This window comes from Psammomys obesus, unplaced genomic scaffold (genome assembly GCF_907164565.1).
Source record: "Psammomys obesus unplaced genomic scaffold, mPsaObe1.curated_primary_1811, whole genome shotgun sequence".
Lineage (NCBI taxonomy): Eukaryota > Metazoa > Chordata > Mammalia > Rodentia > Muridae > Psammomys > Psammomys obesus.
The window spans coordinates 14,372,549-14,392,219 of record NW_026585504.1 but is presented as its reverse complement, the minus strand read 5'-3'; the positions used below and the strand labels follow the sequence as shown (position 1 = coordinate 14,392,219).

At 44.7% G+C, this 19,671-nt stretch overlaps 1 protein-coding gene across 1 annotated transcript in view; it reads left to right on the top strand.

Annotated features, from left to right (window-relative positions):
• Positions 1-18,223, top strand: part of Wdr76 (WD repeat domain 76) — a 37,735-nt gene extending 19,512 nt beyond the window's left edge. Inside the window, exons 6-13 of the mRNA XM_055624770.1 lie at positions 1,039-1,140; positions 1,239-1,282; positions 2,442-2,595; positions 4,814-4,975; positions 9,123-9,340; positions 10,125-10,277; positions 11,894-11,947; positions 15,619-18,223. Coding sequence (XP_055480745.1) covers positions 1,039-1,140; positions 1,239-1,282; positions 2,442-2,595; positions 4,814-4,975; positions 9,123-9,340; positions 10,125-10,277; positions 11,894-11,947; positions 15,619-15,883 — 1,152 coding nt within the window. The 3' untranslated portion in view covers positions 15,884-18,223. The remainder of the gene's footprint in view (positions 1-1,038; positions 1,141-1,238; positions 1,283-2,441; positions 2,596-4,813; positions 4,976-9,122; positions 9,341-10,124; positions 10,278-11,893; positions 11,948-15,618) is intronic.
• The last annotated feature ends 1,448 nt before the right edge of the window (positions 18,224-19,671 follow it).

The following is a 19,671-nucleotide window of genomic DNA, read 5'->3' as shown; positions in this document are numbered from 1 at the left end:
AGCTGTTAACTCCAGGTATCTCTGTATTTCTGCAGGAAACCAGTTATAGACAAATCACTTGCTCTTCATGAGCTTCAGTTTCCACATTTAAAAGATGGTGTGTGGTGGGTTGCGTTTGGGAGGCTAATGTAGGTGGAGTGTCACAAGTTTGAGGAGAGCTGGCTTTCTTAGTTCCAGGCTAGCCTGAGCTAAGACAGTAGGAGCGTGCCTAGAATAAAAAGGAAAGGAAATAGTAAAAGAGTGTTGTAAGGAGGAAATTAAATAGGACCCAGAGTTCTTTATATTAAGGGTTGGTAAATAATAAGTGGCAGCAATTACTAGTAACATATGAGCATGATGAGGATTGGGCTGAGGAGCTGGCTCAGTGGGGCAAGTGTGAGTTCCCAGAACCATGTAGAGCTGGGTGTGGCACTATGATTTAATTCCATGGTGAGATGGGCAGCTGGCCTTGAGTATGTAGCAGCAAGCAATGGAAGGGGGGACCAAGACTGTCCAACTTCTACATATATCTACATGTGTGATGTGGTGTCTGTGCATGTTAATTCGCACGAACACATGTTATACAATACATCACATACACAGAATAAAAATGAAGAGGATCCCTTGATAAAGTTTGTTTTCCCCCCTCAAGCTGGAACTCTTACAGTCCAAGTAGTTCATGGTGACCTTGAGTTGCTGATCCTGCTTCTACTTCCCAGTGCTGGGGTTAGGGGTGTAATCCACAGTGGCTGCCATGTTATGCTGCCAGGCAAGCATTCTGTCTGCCAAGTGAGGTACATCTCGGGCCTTGGCATGAACTGTGGAAGAACTTTTTCCTAGGGTATCACTGTATGACTGAGGTGTCCTGAAACTCAGGATCCCCCTGCCTCAGCTTCCTGGGTGCTGGGATTACACTGTGTGAGCAGCCAGCCGTTTGAATGCCTATGATGTGCCGAAGATGATGTTGAAAGGAGAGTAGTGAAAATGGGGGCAGAACTCCTGGACCTTCCTCAGTTCCTATTCTAGGACAAACAACATTTTGCTTTTTCTTTTTGCTAGCCTTTGTTACCTCCTGGACCCTTAGAAATGATTCCTGAAAACCAAGATGACAGCAGTGAACTGTTGAAAGCATCTTTGAAGACATGGGCAGAGATGAGCAGGGTATGGCTGGGGATGGCACACAGCTTTTAAAATCACCTACTAAGCAAAGTCCATGTATGCATATTAACTTAGTCCTTTGGTCTTTTCCACTGTTGCAGATGAGTAATGAGAAGACCAAGAAGGGCCTATCCAGCGTTAAAAGGTAAGTTAGAATTCCTGGCCTTTGTTTTATACTTTTTGATATGCTTGCAGTATAAAAGCTTTAATGAATACGATTATAGGAAACCTCGCTAGTAGTGAAAATGTCATCCCTGGTATTTATGTGCATACATGCATATTAATGAATTTATTTACCTTTTTTGGAGACAGGCTCTCACATTATATTCTGGCTGGTCTCAAACTCACAGAGTTCTATCTGCCTTTGCCTCGTCTGAGTGCTGAGATTAGAGGTGTGTATCACCACACCTGGCTCTGTGTCTTTTAAAGCATTTATCTTACTTGTATGAATGTTTGCCTGCATGTACATGAGGACACACTGCATGTGTCTGGAGCCTAGAGGCCAGGAGAGAGTGCTGGATCCCTTGGGACTGATTGTAAGCTGCCGTGTGGGTGCTAGGAACCGAACCTGGGTCCTCTGGAAGAGTAGCAGCTGCCCTTAACCTCTGAGCCAGCTCTCCAGCCCCCTATTGTATATGTTTGAGGTAAAGCATCACCAAGTTGTCCAGTTGTGAATCATTACACTCTGCCTCTTCCCCACTTTTACACAGTTCAGGCTTCCCTCCCTTGCCTACAGAATAGTTCTAATCAGTGGGTGGATCGTCCTACCTCAATTAATCAGGATAATTTTCCATAGACAAGCCAGCTAGATCTTAGATGGTCTGTCTTCACAAGTGATTCTAAATTGTGTCAAGTTGAAAATTATTAAAGCCTGCATGCAGTCAGGCCTTAGCTTTGCAGTCGTCACTTCCCAAGTAGCTAAGATTGCAGCCTTCAGTAATAGGCCTGGCCTGAACCTGGGTGTAGGCTTTATGAAGATACTTTATCTCAACCCCAGTGTTGCTTGGCATATGGCAAATACTGTGTTGAATAAAGGAATTCACATTTTACTTATGTTCTGACCTATATACAGTTCCGCATAGTGCCTTTTTCATGGGTGTTTGTACATTTCCTAGAGTGCACTTTTCCCCACTTTCATCACTAAACTTATTAAGGGTAATTTTATAATTGGAAAATAATTATCTAGGTTAATGTGGTTTCTTTGGTTGTCTGGAAGTTGGATATTGGCCAGTATTTACTAACTGTCCCTTTTCTTTTTTAAGTTATTTTTGAAATTGTTTTTATTTTTAACTTACCAATCTTAGCTACAAAGCCTATTTAAGTGGTATGGTCGTCAGTGAGGCTACGGTTCGTAAAGTGACCAAAGGGGCCATCTCCTCTGTGGCCATCCACCCATCAGAAGTGAGAACCCTGGTAGCAGCAGGGGCCAAGTCTGGGCAAATCGGACTTTGGGATTTGGTAAGTTGATACTACCTTTTGGAAGATTATCTAAATCTGCCTGAAGGGAATGTCGTAAAGAGAATAGCCTAGAACATTTATTTATAAATGTTGCTTGAGGTTTGTGGTCTTGTGCTTTATGATTCCAAATTTTAGAAATCTGGCAGAATTTAAATTTGTTTTACAGAGCGTTAACATTTTTAGCTTGAATATCTTTAGCCATCTGGACATAAATTATCTGGCAGGATCCATTAAATATATATATGAAAACCTCCATGAAGAGTCTTAAGTTTTTAAATTATGTTCAAAATAGGGTCTGCTGTGATCTGAATCCTATGTTGAATTGTTTTCTTAGCTGTGTGGGTTTTTTGAGACAGTTACATAGACCAGACAGGCCTTGAAATCACAGAGTTCTCCCTGTCTTTGCCTCTCAGGTTCTAGGATTGAAGGTGTGACACTGTGCCCTGCTGAAAGTTCTTTTTAATTTAAGAATTTATATATGTGTGTATATATATATATACACATATATATATATATATATATATAATTTTTTTTTGCGTGTGTATTGGGTGTACTATATACCATGCCTGGTGCCTACAGAAGCCAGAAGAGGGTGTTGGGTCCCCTGGGACTGGAGTTACAGATGGTTGTGAGCTGACGTCTGGGTGCTGGGAATTGACCTGAATCCTCTGGAAGAGTTCCTAACCACTGAGTCATCTCTCTCATCTGTTTTATTTTTAAAATTCTGTGTTTGTGTGTTTATGTGTATATGTCTACGTATCAGGACATTTGTGAAACAATTCGTGTGTGTCTAGAGATAGAGGACAACCTACCGTGCTAGGGATTGAATCCAGGGCGTTTTGTGTACTAAGCAGGTGCTCCATCAACTGAGCTGCATCCTCAGCTCCCATTTGTTTGTGTATTTATAAATGCAATTTCTGTATTTCTGAGACAGATCTCATGTACTCGAGACTGGCCTCGAGCTCATGGTGGTGAATGACATGTTAGATATGTTTCCTTTCTCTCTCTCTCTTTAAATAGAGCCCAGACTGTCCTCCCATCAGAGGTTCTTGCCTCCACCTCTCCAGTGCTGGGAATTGCAGTTTGTACCGCTCAGCCCAGCTTACTTCTTGCCTAAGCCCAAACCCAGGATTTTGTTAGGCAAGCACACAAGCCTCTCACTAACTGAGCTTCATCCCCAGCCCCTCCATTTTAATTCAGTTAGAAAATCATTTTAGACATCAATTTGGTGAACAAATCAAAAATAGGATGTAGTCTTATATATGTAAAATCAAAAGAAATTCCAGACTCATGTGTTTGGGAAAAAAAAGTTACTTGGCAAAAATAAAATAAAGGTCGGGAGTATGGCTCAGTTGGTAAAGCATTTGCCTAGCATGCAGGAAGCTGAAACTAAAGGCATGAGCCACTCTGCCCGGCTGTGAAATAAGTCGTAGAAACAAAACAAAGAAGAAGAAACCAGTTTGATAGTTGCCAAAAGCTGGACATGTGATATCAGCGTGACTGGGTTACAATTATTCCATTGTTAAATGGAATAATGGGAAGCAACAGATTTCAGTACAAAGTTGTTGGTTTGGGGTCTCTGTGCTCAGATGGTTTGGATGCTGCTCAGGAGGTTGAGACAGGAGGACCATGTGAGCTGTGGGGGTGGTCCAGGCAAGACACCATCTCAAAAAGAAAGAAAGAGAGAGAAAGAAAAAAGAAAGAGAAAGAAAGAAAGGAAAGGAAAAGAAAAAAAGAAAAAAGAGAAAAGAAAAGGAAAGGAAAGAAAAAAGAGCCGGAGAGTTGACTCAGCAATCAAAACCATCTGCTGCTCTTACAGAGGGCTTTGCAGAGCTTAATTCCCAGCACCCCTGAGGCGCCTCATAGCCACCCATAACTACGATCTCAGGGAGTCTGTTACCCTCTTTTGACCTTGGAGGACATCAGGCATGCACCTAGTGCACATGCATAGTGCGGGCAAAACATGCATGCACATAAAAAATGAAATAAAATTTAAAAAATGTTTTGGCAAAAACGTATGGGTTATTCAATAGCAAGTAGCCATCTTTGAAGTCACAGACAGAAAAGGAATATCATATGAACTGAGCAGATTGTTTAGGAAGATACACACAAGTGAAAGAAATAAGAGGCCATGAATGTAAGAGCAAGCAGGAAATGGAAAGGGTTGACAGAACTTCTCACTAGTTCGTCGTTTCCCTCACCCTCAACTTTCTTACAGAGCCAGCAGGGCGAAGATGAAGATGGAGTGTATGCCTTCTGTCCTCACAGTCAGCCTGTCAGCTGTCTGTACTTCTCACCCAGCAATCCAGCCCACCTTCTGTCCCTGAGCTATGATGGCACACTGCGATGTGGGGACTTTTCCAGCGCCGTTTTTGAAGAGGTAAGTGTTAATGTGTTTACAGCCTGACACTAGACGATGCTCTGGATTACTTCGTGCACGCCCCACAAGCGATTCATGTGTCAGTCAGATTGAGACAAGTGTGGCACACCTTAGGGTCAAGTCTCAGGCTGGTACCAGTTGTGTGACCTTCGTAAGTTACTTAGCTTGTGTGCCTCAGTCCCCTCAGTTCTGAAATGGAATAGTCATAGTGTGCTCCTTACAGAGCTGCCGTGAAAACTAAATTGAATTAGTGTTCCTAAGAAAGTTTTCTTTTTTTTTTTCTTTTGAGGCAGGATCTCACTAAGAAGCCAGGACTGGCTTTGAACCAATTGGTGAGCCGCCTGCCTCTGCCCCAGAATACCTGGCACTATAGTATGGGCACATGCCACCATACTCTTGTTATATAATTGTTTTATTTTTAAAAGCTGGGCAGTGGTGGCACATGCTGTTATTTCCAGTACTGGGGAGGCAGAGACAGGTGGATCTCTGCCTGTGAGGTAAAGGCCAGCCTGGTCTTCAGAGTGAGTTCTAGGACAGTCTGGGCTTCACAGAGAAACCCTGTCTTGAAATACCAAAAAAAAAAAAAAAAGGGTATTGTTTCTAAGCTTAATCCTTTTACATGGTTGTTTTGGAAAAAAAAAAATACTAGCATATATTTTTTGTTTATAGGCACCCAATACATTATGAATACCCCAAATCTTTGCTCTATATCAATATATAAACAGCATAAAATGAAACAGGATTTTCTGTAGTTTTCCAGTTAAGATTTAACTTTTTTTTTCTTGTGCTAGAGATTGACTCTAAGGCTAAGGAACATGGTGGATAGGAGTTCTAGTGAGCCAAACTCCATTTAAAAAAAAAAAAAATCTCATATGTATATCCTTGCTGGCCTAAAACTCCTTATGTAGACAGGAATGACCTTGACCCTTTGATCCTCTTGCCCCATCTCTCAAATGCTGTGATTATGTAGGTGTGCACTATGATGCCTGGCTTATGCAGCGCTGAGGATCAAAACCAAGGATTTACCCACCCTGGTAAATACGCTGCCAACTGAGCCACACTCCCACCTCTGGCCTCCCAGCACAGGTTAACATAACGTGGATGGGGAAGAGATTCGGTTGTCTTGACCCGGCAGAGTCAGAGCTGACAAGAGATCTTAGTGATATTTTGTCCTCTGGCAAGAAACAGACACCAAAAGGGTTTTATTTTTGACCACCTCTCGAGGATAAAGCTTTTTCCCAGGCTGTTTAGCTCATGCTAGTTAGATGAAATATGTGTCTGTGTGAGAATATTTGGAGTTTTAGCTCAGTGATACAGTGCTTGCCTAACATGGATATAGCCCTGTGTTTGATTTCCAGCATGGCGGAAAAGGGAAAACAAACAAACAAACAAAAACAACAAAACAAAGAACTGTTGAAGGAATCTGGACACTTAGACTTTTTGTGTTTTGAGACAAGATTTTTCTGTGTAGTCCTGGCTGTCTGGAATTCACTGTGTAGACCATGTTGGCCTTGAATTCATAGAGATCCTTCTGCCTCTGCCTCCCCGAGTGCTGGGATTAAAGCCCTAACTATTTTTAAAAGCATTTTAGAAGTAGTTCACTTGTTAAGGTGCTTGCCGTACAAACCCTGAGGACCTGAGTTCAGTCACCAGGATCCACACAAAAAACGGCTCTGCAGGGCCGGAGAGGTGGCTCAGTGGTTAAGACCCGGGTTCAGTTCCCGGTGCCCATATGGTAGCTCACAACCATCTGTACCTCCAGTTCCAAGACCTTTTGACACTCTCTTCTGACAACCTTGGACACCAAGCATGCATGTGGTATCCATACATACATGCAAGCAAAACCCCCAGACATAAAACTAAATAAGTCTTTGTTGTTGTTTTGAGATAAAATAGATAACATCTTTGAAAAACAAACCTCTCCGTTCATGGTGGCATGCACTTCCAAGTGCCAGGGAAGCAGAGACAAGCAGGGAGATCCCTGGGTTGGCCCCCAGCCCACCTAGCGGTTTTTTTTGGTTTTTCATAGTTTGATGGAAGGCCCCTCCCTCCTCTCATCCCAGCCTCACCCTCAATCTCTGCTCTGGGAAGGGGAGGCCCAACCCACCCTTAGCACATCAAGTCTCAGCAAGACTAAGCGCATCCTCTGCCACTGAGGCTAGACAGGGCAGCCTAGCTATGGGGTCCAAAGACAGGCAACAGAGCGGGAGACAGTCCCCGCTCCAGTTGTTAGGGGACCCACACGAAGACCAAGCGGCACACCTGCATGTATGCGGGGCAGCCCAGCCTTCTTGATGAGCTCCAGGCAAATGAGAGACTCTCAGAAAACAAGATGGCAGCACATGAGCAAGGCCTCTGCCTCCAGCATGTACACACGTGCACATAAGCAGTTTAAAAGTGCTTTAAAACAATTGCTCCAGTAACCACCATGGTATGGAAGGACTGTTGTTTCCCATTTGTTTTTCACTCAGTTCCTGGATTATCTATTTTTATAAGCTGGGGAAGCTTTTCTTTTTGCTGTTTTGTTGTTGTTGTTGTTTTTAACTTAAATAATGAAGATAGTTAAGTTTGTGTTTGTCTTTTTGAGACAGAGCCTGGCCATGTACGGTAGGTTGGCCTAGGCTTGTGACTCTCCTGTCTAAGTCTCCCAAGTTTGTGATGACAGGCTCATGCTTCCAGGCCCCGTTTGCCATTACATATATCATTGTAGCATACAACTTACCTCTCAGTGAAACCAGAATTATTTTCATCATTTTTTTTTTCTTTTTTGGTGTTTTTGAGACAGGCTCTCACTATGTAGCTCTGGCTGTCCTGGAACTCACCATGAAGATCCATCCACCTGCTTCTGCCTCACAAGTGAGGTGTGAGTTGCCATGCCCAGCTTTGAAAATGAAGCATTTTGATAGAACTTTAACTGTCAAGAATTTTAATCTGTGCTCGGGATGTAGCTCAGTTGGTAAAGCCCCTACCCAGCAGGCGCAGGGCCTTGGGTTCCATCCAAAACTACATACACTGGCATAGTGGCCTGTGCGAGTAATCTCAGCACTTGAGAAGAGGGGTCAGGAGGAAGAGAAGTTAAGGTCCTCCTTAGCTATGTATCTTGAGATTGAGGCCAGCCTGGGGTACCATCTTTCAAAAACAAACAGACAAAAAACAAAACAAGAATTTTAATCTGTTTATTCTTCATCAACGATGGTTATACTTGAATATCCAGATGTGTACCTTAGACTTCACATGGATGCAAAACTACTTCTATTAAGATATCGTTTAGGGCTGGCGGGATGTCTCAGCAGTTCAGAGCACTGTCTGCTCTTCTAGAGGTCCTGTGTCCAATCCCCAGCAACCACGTGGTGCCCCACAACCATCCGTACAGGGATCTGATGCCGTCTTCTGACGTGCAGGTGTACATGAAGACAGAGCACTCATGCACAAAATAAATCTTTAAAAAGATAATTATAGTTAGATGGAAGCCAGAGTCGTTTGTTTTTCTGATAGGTTTCACAGAATAGATTTGGAACTGAGGGTTTTTCAGGTTTAAGAGTTTGGGATATAGCCTGATGTGGACTGATGGGCCATTTGATTTGGACAAGCCTCCGTGTTTTCATTTTGCTTTGTATTTCCTGTGTGGATGACAAAACGGTCAATGACATTATTTGGTAAAGTGTCCCATAGCTCCTTTACTAGGGATTTTCCCCCCACAAGACAGCGCTCTTTGGACTCGCTTTGTAGACCAGGCTGGCCTCAAACTCACAGAGAACCGCCTGCTGGGATTGTGTGCCACCACGCCTGGCTTTACTAGGGATTTAGCATTGGTTATTTAAGTGAGCGTTATATAATCCCAGCACTTGGGTTGAGGATGCAAGAGGATCAGGAGTTCAAGGCCAGCCTAGGCTACGTATAGAGGCGCGAGGATAGCTCGGCGGGGCTCAGGTGTTGCTGTCACTCTAAAGTCCCTCTGCCTGTCTGCTTTGCCGACACACCAGGCCGCCTGCCTGAGCTTCTTCTCCCCGGGCTGCCGTGGTAGGGGTGCCTCCTCGCCATTTTCTTCTGTGGTTCCAGGGGCTGACCACAGCTATGTGGTGAGCACTGTAACCCTCTGAACCGCCGCCCCAGCCTCTGTTTTGATGGATTGCTGCCTCTTTCCCAGGTGTACAGGAACGAGACAAATTCCCTCTCCTCCTTTGACTTCTTGGCCGACGATGCCTCCACCCTGTTAGTGGGACACTGGGATGGACATTTGTCACTGGTAGATAGACGGACACCTGGAACTTCCTATGAGCAGTTTTTTAACTCCTCTTTGGGAAAAATACGAACTGTTCATGTCCACCCAGTATCCAGACAGTATTTTATCACAGCAGGATTGAGGTATGCTTGTTTTTGCCTGCATTTGTATATTTGTTTGTTTGTTTGTTTGTTTGTTTTGAGACATGGACCCACTTGTTATGCCAGGCTGGTTTGAAATCGTACTAACCTTCTGCCTCACCTTTTCAGGGTTTAGAGGTTTGTTACCATGCCAGGCTTGAGATACGCTCTTCAGACAATTTTAGGATTTAATCCTTTTCATGTCACAACTATGTGATTTAGTTTAGTTTCTCAGACCCTTAACTGACTTTCTCTCTCTCTCTCCCTCTCTCTCTTTCTCTCTTTTCTCTTGAGACAAGATCTCACTTTGTAGCCCTGGCTAGCCTGGAACTCAGAGATCCACCTGGCTCTGCCTTCTAAGCATGCACCACCACACTGAACCTATATTTGACTTTTGTGCTCTACAGAAGACAAGTACATGTCATTCACACTGATAGAAATGTCGTAAGCGTAATTGCTCTTTAATAGGAATTCTTTGGGTTTAATAAATAGAGAACTGTTGAAAGTCTGTCCCTTTGGCACTGTGTGTGTTTACCTCTACTTTTATGAGAAGAAAACTTAAAAGTGAGATAAACAGACCAAAGTTGTATGTGACCTATAACTTGGCTCATGTTCCCGTCTTTCTTGGAGATACTGAAAAACCACTGGGAACTAATCTCTGTGTCTGGATCTGGTTTTGTCTTAAATGTTCTTAATGTGGCAGGCGTCTGTGTGTCTGCCCTAGGCTTAGCCCTGCTCTGTGGGCTCATGGCATGGGCTGTACTGATGGTTTCTCTTCCTGTCCCAGGGATATTCATATTTATGATGTGAGGTGCCTGAACTCCAGGAGGAGCCAGCCTCTGCTCTCCCCGACTGGACACTCGAAGAGCATTGCCTCTGCGTACTTTTCACCTGTTACTGGTAACAGAGTGGTGACCACGTGTGCTGACTGTAAGCTGAGGTAAACTAAGAAGACAGAAATACGTGTTTAGGGGAATCTAAGTTTAGAGACGGCAGCAGTGGGGCCTGTGACTAGAAGTTATGTTTACTGCTGTTGCTGTGGAATTACCAGTGTCCTCCCATGTCTCACTGTGTATTCCAGGCTGGCCTTGAACTTGCGATCCTGCTCTCTTGGCCTTCTGAGTACTGGGGTTACAGGTGTGTTTCAGATCTACCTTAATAGTGTGTTAAATGGAAATCGCAGAGCCTCATACTTCAGGCATGTAGAAAACAGGAAAAAAATGATGCTTCTGCATAATCTAATAACGTGTTATTTTAGGGTTTGGGACTTTTCTATAGCTACCTCCCCCACTCTGATTTAAATCAGTTGAACTTAGAAATGTCAAGCTAAAGAAACACGAGGAGGCTTTTGTAGTCCCAGTTTCTTGACCGGTTGAGGCAGGAGGATCCATTCAGAAAAAAGATGTGAAGACAGTTAATGCAAATACAGGGAAAATGATTCTGTTCTCTTCAAGAATGCTCAATTTTGCTTCAAATTTGCAAGCTCTTTAAGAGTTAGAATTCTTTTTTTCAGCAACCATCTAGTGACTGTATCCCATGGGTGGGGCTCAAGGATGGTGATCATGTGACCTGCAGGTGCCCGTGTTGGTGTCTGGCAGGGTGTATGAGCATCACCAGATGAAGTCAGTGTTTGTCGTGAGGGCGTGGCAGCCCGTCCCTCTTCCACCCGCATAGTTTCCCGTGTCTCAACACCTTTTTATCCCTTTTTATTCATTTACACTCTAGAGTGTGTGCCACTGTAGTAACCTCTGGTAATTAAGCTTTTTAATGATCAAACCAGGCCAGAGATTGCTGTGGACCAGCTGGGCGCAGAGGGGCGGTGTGATGCTGAGATTGGCTTCCTTCTGCCATGGTACCCAGTGGAGGATTCTGCGTCCCTCCACTCACAGGCTGGCCATCAGTCTGTTCAGCAGTTTGGAATCTACACTATCGGGCTATCACCTGAAGAGTCAGGAAGAGTGCTGCTTTTACGTGCATGCCCTCAGCGTGTATGTGCATTCTCATACCACAGCCTTTACATTTGGTGGCATGTTTGTGAATCTGAATATGGTTTTAGGGTGCACATGCCAAGCTGGTGTGGTGGAGCCTGCCTGAGAGTCCCGCTCTCAGGGGGCCTCTCAGGAGGAAGATAACAGTTCTAGGCCTGCAACATGAGCTACTGTTTTGTTTTGTTTTTCCAGACAGGGTTTCTCTGTGCAGTCCTAGAACTCGTTATGTAGACCAGGCTTGCCTCAAACTCAGAGATGCGTCTGCCTGGACTTCCCAGCTCTGAGGTTAAAGGCGTGTGCCACCACTGCCTGGCTGTGAGATACTGTCTTAAGGGAAAAAAAATTTTTTTTTAATTATAGTGTTTAAAATATTTCTGCACTAAGCTTAGAATACAGGCTGAATTTTAGTAGTCCACGAACTTGAGGTTAGAATATGATCCCATGTACAGTCACAGTTACATTTCCTACTGTGAACCATCAGTCATCTTAAACACACTTATGCTGTTTCAGAAAACTTGAGCATTTCAGTAACGTAACTATGTAACTGTTCCCAACGTTTGTCTTGCAGAGTCTTTGACAGCAGCTCCATATCTTCCCAGATTCCTCTCCTCACCACCATCAGGTAGGCTTCCATACTCGGAATCCCTAGGTCCTGGACTGCTGTGGGCAGAGCAGTAGATAGAGGGCACACGTGACACCTGTCGGGGAGGCTGCAGTCCTGCTTGTGTGGTGCTGTGTGAGCAGGCCCCTACCAGTCCTGTCCAGAGGAGCTCTTGCTTCTGGGTCTCCGTGGCCCAGCTCGCAGTTGCCATGTGCTCTCGAAGGTTCTTTTTGGTCAAAATTAAGGTCTCTGCTGTGACTTGAGTTACACTTAACAACTGAGACAACTGTGACTCCTTGGTGGGCGTCCGGTCAGGCTGAGCCTGTTCTTTCTGGGCATCTGTGGCTCCCTCACCTTTCTGCCTCGTGCTTCTGGCTGCCCTCCTTCACCTTGAACCCGCTGTTTTGAATGTGTGCCAGTTGATGTCTGACTTTATTCCTTACTCTCTGCCTTTTCTCTACACAATGTTTTTTATCATTTTGCAGTTTGGGGTGTGAGCTGTAGTGTTGTTACAGCAGTATCAGTTTTCAGGCTCTACTGAAGCATATTTGTGTCCTTTGTCATTGACTTTGCCCATTTCATTTTGTTTTGTCACAGATACTTGTCACAGTGACAGGATTTCTTTTATTAAGGCTGAATAGCTTTCCTCTGTGTATGAGCGTTTTCTTTGTTTATCTGTTGATATGTATCTAACCCTGGCTGCCTTGGAACTCTGTCTGTAGACCAGGCTGCCTCCTGAGTGCTGAGCTTAAAGGTGTATGCTAGAATGAAACCACACGTCTGTAGCTTCTAATATTTGGCAAAGGTTTACTTTTATTTTAAATTCTGCATGTATGTGTTATCTGTCTGTGGTGTGTGCGGTGTGATGGGCAGCTCTATGGCAGCGGGAGGCTCTGTGCTGAGAGTTTGCAGCCGAGATCCCTTTCGTCCTCACATCTCAGCGACACGAGAAAAACAGGAAGATCTGTTTGGCTATAACCCTCAAGGGCTAAACTCCAGTAAACTACTTTTTCTAGATAGGCCTCACACGCTAAAGGATCCGCAGCTGCTCACAGGTACCACCAGCTGGGGACCACGTGTGCAAGCACAGGAACCGGAGCGCATTTTACTCAAGACTGTAACATCTCACTAGCAGCGGGACACACAACCACGGAGAAGTAGACTTGTGTCTCGACATGAAACCCCGGGTTCCTGAATGTAACTGTTCCCAGGCATTGTCTTCCAGTCACGCTTTTACACAGGAGCAATCCTTTCAGCCTGCTGTACTGGCTAGTTTTGTGTATCAACTTGGCACAAGCTAGGGTCATCAGAGAGAAAGGAGCCTCAGATGAGGAAAGGCCTCCATGAGATCCAGCTGTAAGGCATTGTCTCAATTAGTGATCAATGCACGAGGGCCCAGCCCACTGTGGGCGGTGCCATCCCTGAGCTGGTAGTCCTGGGTTCTATAGTAAGGCAGGCTGAGCAAGCCAGTAAGCAGCACTCCTCCATGGCCTCTGCATCAGCGTCTGCCTCCAGGTTCCTCTCCTGCTTGGGCTCCTGACTTCATTGGTGATGAACCGTGACGTGGAAGTGTAAGCTGTTTTTCGGTCACGGAATAAAGTGATCTGATCTTCCTCAGTAGCTGAGGCTCCCACCTGTACCATGTGGGAACCCAAGGTCAGCTTTAGGTGTTATTCTGCAGGAGCTGCTACTTTACGTTTTGAGACAGGGTCTGTCAGTAGCACTGGGGGCTCACAGTTTTGACTAGGCTGGCTGGCCAGTGAGCCCCAGGGGTCCCCCCATTTCCAGTTCCTTAGTACTGGCGTTATGAGTGTGCCCATACTACCATGACCAGTTCTTTTTTTTTTTTTTTTTTTAAATAGGTTCTTGTGATTGAGCTCAGGTTCTTACAATGATGTGGCAAGAACTTTATGACCTGACCCATCTTCCCAGCCCCTGTGCTTGGAACCTTGCTTGAAATTATGTTAAGTAGATTTTTTAACGTGTGAAATCTTTTATGATTTTTTTTTTTTTTTATGAATGTGATCGAGTGAGTTTTCAGCAGAAAGTTTCTCTTCCTTCCCTCCTCCCCTCCCCCCTCCCTCCTCTGTCTAAATGATCGGGCTTTGGCATCAAGTTCACTGTAAGTGGTGAGCGGACAGCCTTACCTTATTCTTGATCCTGGAGGGAAAGTTTTCAGTCTTCGTCATTCTGGTGCGTCGGGGGTTTCTTGCGTGGTGTTCGTTGTATTGGGCTCGCCTCCCTGATCCCAGTTTGCTGGGTGGGTGTATCATGAAGGGCTGTCAGACTCACTTAGCATCGGTTGTGATGGTCGCACAGCCGCTCCTCGCTTTGTTAACATGGCATAGCGCACTGGTTGCGCTGGTGTGGCGAACCATCTTTGTCTCCTCCTGACCATGGTGTGTAAGTCTTCACTATGCTATGCATTTGGTTCATTTTTTATTTTTTTATCTTTTTGTTTTTCTGAGGAAGGAGTCAATTCTAGGTTGGCCTGGAACTTGCTTTGTACCTGAGGATGACCTTGAACTCTCAATTGTCCTGCCTCCACTTTCCCAACCAAATCTCGTTTATGAGGTGCAGGGGCTTGAACCCAGGACTTTGTGTGCGATAGATAAGCACTCTACCAATAAGCCACACCCCACATTGAAGAGACTGTGTCAGTGTTCATTAAGGAAGCTGGGTGTGGAGGGGCACACAGGTAGTCTCAGCACTTGGAAGGCTCAGGCAGAAGGATTGCTACAAGTTGGAGGTGAGACTGAGCTGCATAATAATTTCCAGGCTACAGAGTGAGATCCCCGTCTCAAACAACCAGGAAAAGAAAAACTGATACTATGGAAGCTTATTCTCAGATCTCCTGCCCTCTCCCCTGTGTGTATGTGTGTGAATGCCCTTAACTAGTTATAAATGGATTCCTATCTTTTAATTCTTCAGGGTTAGTCTTGGCAAGTTGTGTTCTAGAAGCTTGTCTATTTCTTCCAGGTTATTCAGTTTGTTGGTATATACTTGTTCATAGTATAAAATACGTTTTCTTTTGCGTTTGTGGAATGGTGAGCCGGAAAGGAATTATTTTAGGGCTGGTGGTGTAGCTCAGTTAGTAGAGCAATTGCCTAACAAGCATGAAACCTATGTTTGATTCGCAGAACTGCAGAAAGGGGTGAAGTGTGGTATATGCCTGTAATCTTGTTACCTGGCACATGGAGGCAGGGGGAGCAGAAGTGTAAGGTCGTTCTTTGCTATATCCTGACTTCAAGGTTAGCCTGGGCTACATAAGGCCCTGGTCTCAAAAAGAAAAGTAAAATCTCTTGTTTAAAAACATTTTTTTTTTGCACTTATGAGTCTTTTGCCTGTATGTGTATGTACGTACCGTGTGTGTGCCTGGTGCCTGCTGAGGTCAGAAGAGGGCATTGGGTCCCTTGGAAATGGAGTTATGGATGGTTATGAATCATCGAATGGGTCCTAGGAACCAAACCAGTAAGTGCTTTTGACCAGAGCCAACTCTCCAGTCCCAGAAAATGTACCGATTCCATAGGTCCAGAGCCACTCCGTTCTGAGCACAAGCTGAAGGTTGGAAGGTGAGGCAGGAGTCAGGAATCGTTTCTACACTGGATCTTGGGCTTTTTTGCCTTGTGCTCTATGCTACTTTGACTTATTTAACACTTAAAAGTAAATACTGTTTTGTTTTTCCCTACTAGGCACAACACAATCACTGGGAGATGGCTAACGAGGTTCCAGGCTGTGTGGGACCCTAAACAAGAAGATTGCTTCATAGTTGGTAGCATGGCCCACCCCCGGCGGGTGGAGGTCTTCCATGAGACGGGAGAGACCGTGTATTCTCTTCTGGGAGAATGTCTTGTATCTGTGTGTTCCCTCAGCGCGATGCATCCTACTCGCTATATCCTGGCTGGAGGTAATTCCAGCGGGAGGGTGCATGTTTTTATGCACCAAGAAAGCCTCTGAGCTACTGGGTAGGTTCAACAAATTGCTGAAAATTGTTCTGTGGCTAAAGAACCTCGAGATTTCTCTCACTCGGTGTAGTGCATTTGTTGAGTTATTTGTTATATTTAGCAAATATGACATTGCTTTCTCGGTGAGACCTCTGTGCAGAATGTGGGATTAGCAGGGGAGGAACTTTAAGGCCATCTCTAGAGGATGAGGTGGGGACCTGGAGCAGAAATTGGGATGCTTTCAGCACTCTCTGCTTGATTGAGACAGGGTAATTTGTAGTCCAGCTCAGACTCTGTAGTCAGGAATGACCTGGAACTCATGAGCCTCTTGCCTCTACCTATTAAGTGCCAAAACCCCAGGCGTGGACCACTGCGCTCAGCTCAGCATCGCTCAGCACTTTCCATTAGGCTGCATTCTGAGAAATCCTAACAAATTAGAAAGCTTTGAACGGCTGTGATTAACTCTCTGGGATATAATGGGAGACTATCCGCTGCAGTAGTGATCTGTAGATCCGTGATTTATTTAGTTTGGGGTGAATATTTATTTCTTACACTGGAATAGGTCCTAAAAGGTCCTCTAAGTCTAATGATGAAACATTATTGGACCCCAGGGACACCTGCTGGGCACATAGTCTGCTATTGACTCAAATACCCCCGCTCTGAAACTTAATGTGTTTTGCTTTGTTGCTGACTGGACCTCCCTATGAAGCCCAGGCTACCCTTGAACTTCAGTCTCACTTTCCCAAGTACTAATTCCATAGGTTTGTACTACCGTGCCCAGCCAGAACTTAGTTTGGTAAGCTAAGAACCTCTTTGGGGATCCATGTTTCTCAGTTCAGTGTCACTCAAAATTCCACTGGGGCTCGAGCCTGCACACTTAGAGCTCTGCCGTCTGCTTTCTCTGGGAAGCTCCTGGAATGGGTCAGGACTGCACTGTGTTTGAACTTGCATCTTTAACTATATTCTCATGTTTCACTGTGTACAGACTGGGCTCCAGGCAAGGCTTGTAGTTTTTCACATGAAATTAGTAACCCCAGCATTTGAGAGGCAGAAGCCAGAGAATCCAGAGTTCAAGGCCAGCCTGGCTCACCTTCCCTTGCCCCCATATTAATAAAGCACAGAAAAAAACAATTCAGATGTTTTTATTTTTTAAGTAGAGTATTTAAAAAGAAAACTTAGTTCCATATGCACACATATAGGGTATATGTTTATGTATATTCTGCTGAATCGGTGGCCTGGTGTCACAGTGTAGTCAACCTTTTCCATTGCTGTTTGTCAAAGTTACTTCTGAAAGGCTTAGAGTTTAGGCAGTATGTTTGGATTGTAAGAGGGAATACTCAATTATACGTCACAAATAAAATGATAACGAATTTTCTTTCAATAATTTCTCGAGTAATCTTCTTTATAGTTAAGAATCTAAAGGCTAGAAATGGCTCAGCAGTTAAGAGCACTGGCTGCTCTTTCAAATGACCCCAGTTTGATCCCCAGCACCTACATGGTGGCTCACAGTCACGCTGGACTCCAGTTCCAGGGGATCCAGTGCCGAGTTCTGGTCTCTGCAGGGACCGCATACACGTGGTATCCAGACGTACATACAGAACTCTCTTAACATAAGATTAAAACAAAGGTGAAAAAAAAATCTAAGAATTAAGTGTGGTGGCCCACGACCTTAATCCCATCACCCGGGAGGCAGAGACAGGCAGATCTCCGAGTTCAAAGGTAGTTCAGTCTACCTAGTGGATTCCAGGCCAGCCAGTGGGAACCCATCTAAAAACAAACGAAATTAAGTATTGGAGGCTTAGTTTTCATAATTATGGATAATCATAAGGAAATGGTAGTCCTGTTTCATAGCTGATACAGGGTTTTTCCCAGTTTTATTTATTCACACACATATATACACATGCACTGCATGTTTGTTGCCCAGGAGGTCAGCGAAGGGCATCAGAGCCCCTGGAACATTTGAGCCACCATGTGGGTGCTGAGATCTGAACCTGGGTCCTCTGCAAGTACTGAGCCATTCATCTCTCCGTGGATTGTGAACTCGAGAAAGTGGAACCAGTTACAAGATTTTTGTTTTTAAAAAAAGACCCATTCTCTTACGATATTTAAATATTTATTAACTTTAAAAATAATCTTCATGGCACCAATGATTTTCTGCTAACTACACACTGCATATGTAGAAAAAAGTACATTGCTTTGAAGGAAAACGTAACTTAGATTTTGGCACACAAAAGGTTAACAGCTCTAGATCTTTAAATGAAACTAAGAAATTCACATTTGTAGGTAGGTTACCCTCTACTTCCTAAAGGTACGGGACACTATTCAGTATCGTCTCCTCTGCTCAACGATGCTATGCAAATCGGCTGTTCTACAGTGAGATCAACGAATTCTGAGAGGAAAGGAGAGACATAGAACACAGCAAAACAGACTGAAAACTGGAACTTTAATGATGGGAAGATACTGAAAAAGTCACCAGTAAAGGGGTTTGTTACTGAGCTATTGAAAACTATTTGGAAACCAAGTTGGAGGAAGCCTTTTCTTGTCCTTATTTTCTGGGATAAGCCTTGAGGAAAAGAACAAACAAACAAACACACACACACAACCTGAAGGTTCCGGGTCACATGTTGGAAATGGCACAGACCACTGCACTGTTAGGACTGTCGACACAAGAAACACACCAGGCGGTGGCAGGCTGCCTGCCTCCCGTGGCTCGGAAAGGCGAGAGGCAGGCTCCCACCCACTGCATAGACGCTGGGTTCTACAAACTGAGGTAGGCGCACTACTCTAAAGGCAGTCTGCTATGTTGCATAAGAAGAGAAATCCACTCCACACCAGCCCTGTTTCCCAACAGCCTTCACCTCAGGGGTCTCTGACATCAGGCCTGTGCTAAGTGAACCTCCCCTGTGCGGTTGACAGTTGGCAGTGGCAGTGCTCACTGCTTTTTAAGTGATCTCTAGTCTTTACCAGGATCCCCTCAGCTTGTCTTGTGGTAAATGTTTTAGATTTTACCCAGATTTGTTGCTGGTATGGAAATGATCAGAGAGAGGCCTGGATCCATCCTTAAGAGTCACTGCTGTTCAGAGTGGCAGTACTTGATCTTGGCATCAGATGAGACATCACGCTGGTTGGTTGGTGGAGCACCCGGCAGAGTCCCCACGGGGAAATGGTTCTGGGTGTCTTACATGAGACAGGAATCGAAGCTGGCCCTTGTGCTGACATGTTGACAGCTGTGTCTTGTTTGGTCAGGGTTTGCATCTGGGGACCAGTCTCAGACTACTGCAGTTTTAGGTTTAATTTTTTGGACATGGGAGGCTGGTGTTCTGAGACAAGGCCTCATGAATCCCAGGCTACCCTTTACTTACTATGTAACTGAGGATAACCTTGAACTTCTGATCCTCCTGCCTCCCTGCTGAATGCTGGGATTACAGGTGTATGCAACCACACCTGGATTTACGTGGTGTTAGCAATCAAATCCGGGGCCTTAGGCATTTTAGGCAAGTTCTCTACCCACTGAGCCTACAGAGCCTTAGCCCTATGCTCAACTTCTCCTTTCTTGGAACGAGCCATGCTTCTTTACGCATGCATTACTGGAGGTGTGCTAGGGCGGCAGAGTATGGCCCACAAAACCAAAACTTTATATTAGGAAGTTTGCTGACCTCTGGTCTAGGTAAGAACGGCGTCTGTCATTAAAATTATGTAAATGCCCTCCCAGGCAGCCTCCGAACCCTTGTGTTTGTGTGTGTGTGTGGGGGGGGGTTTTGGGTTGTTTTTTTTTTTTTTTTTTTTTTTGGTGTGTGTGGG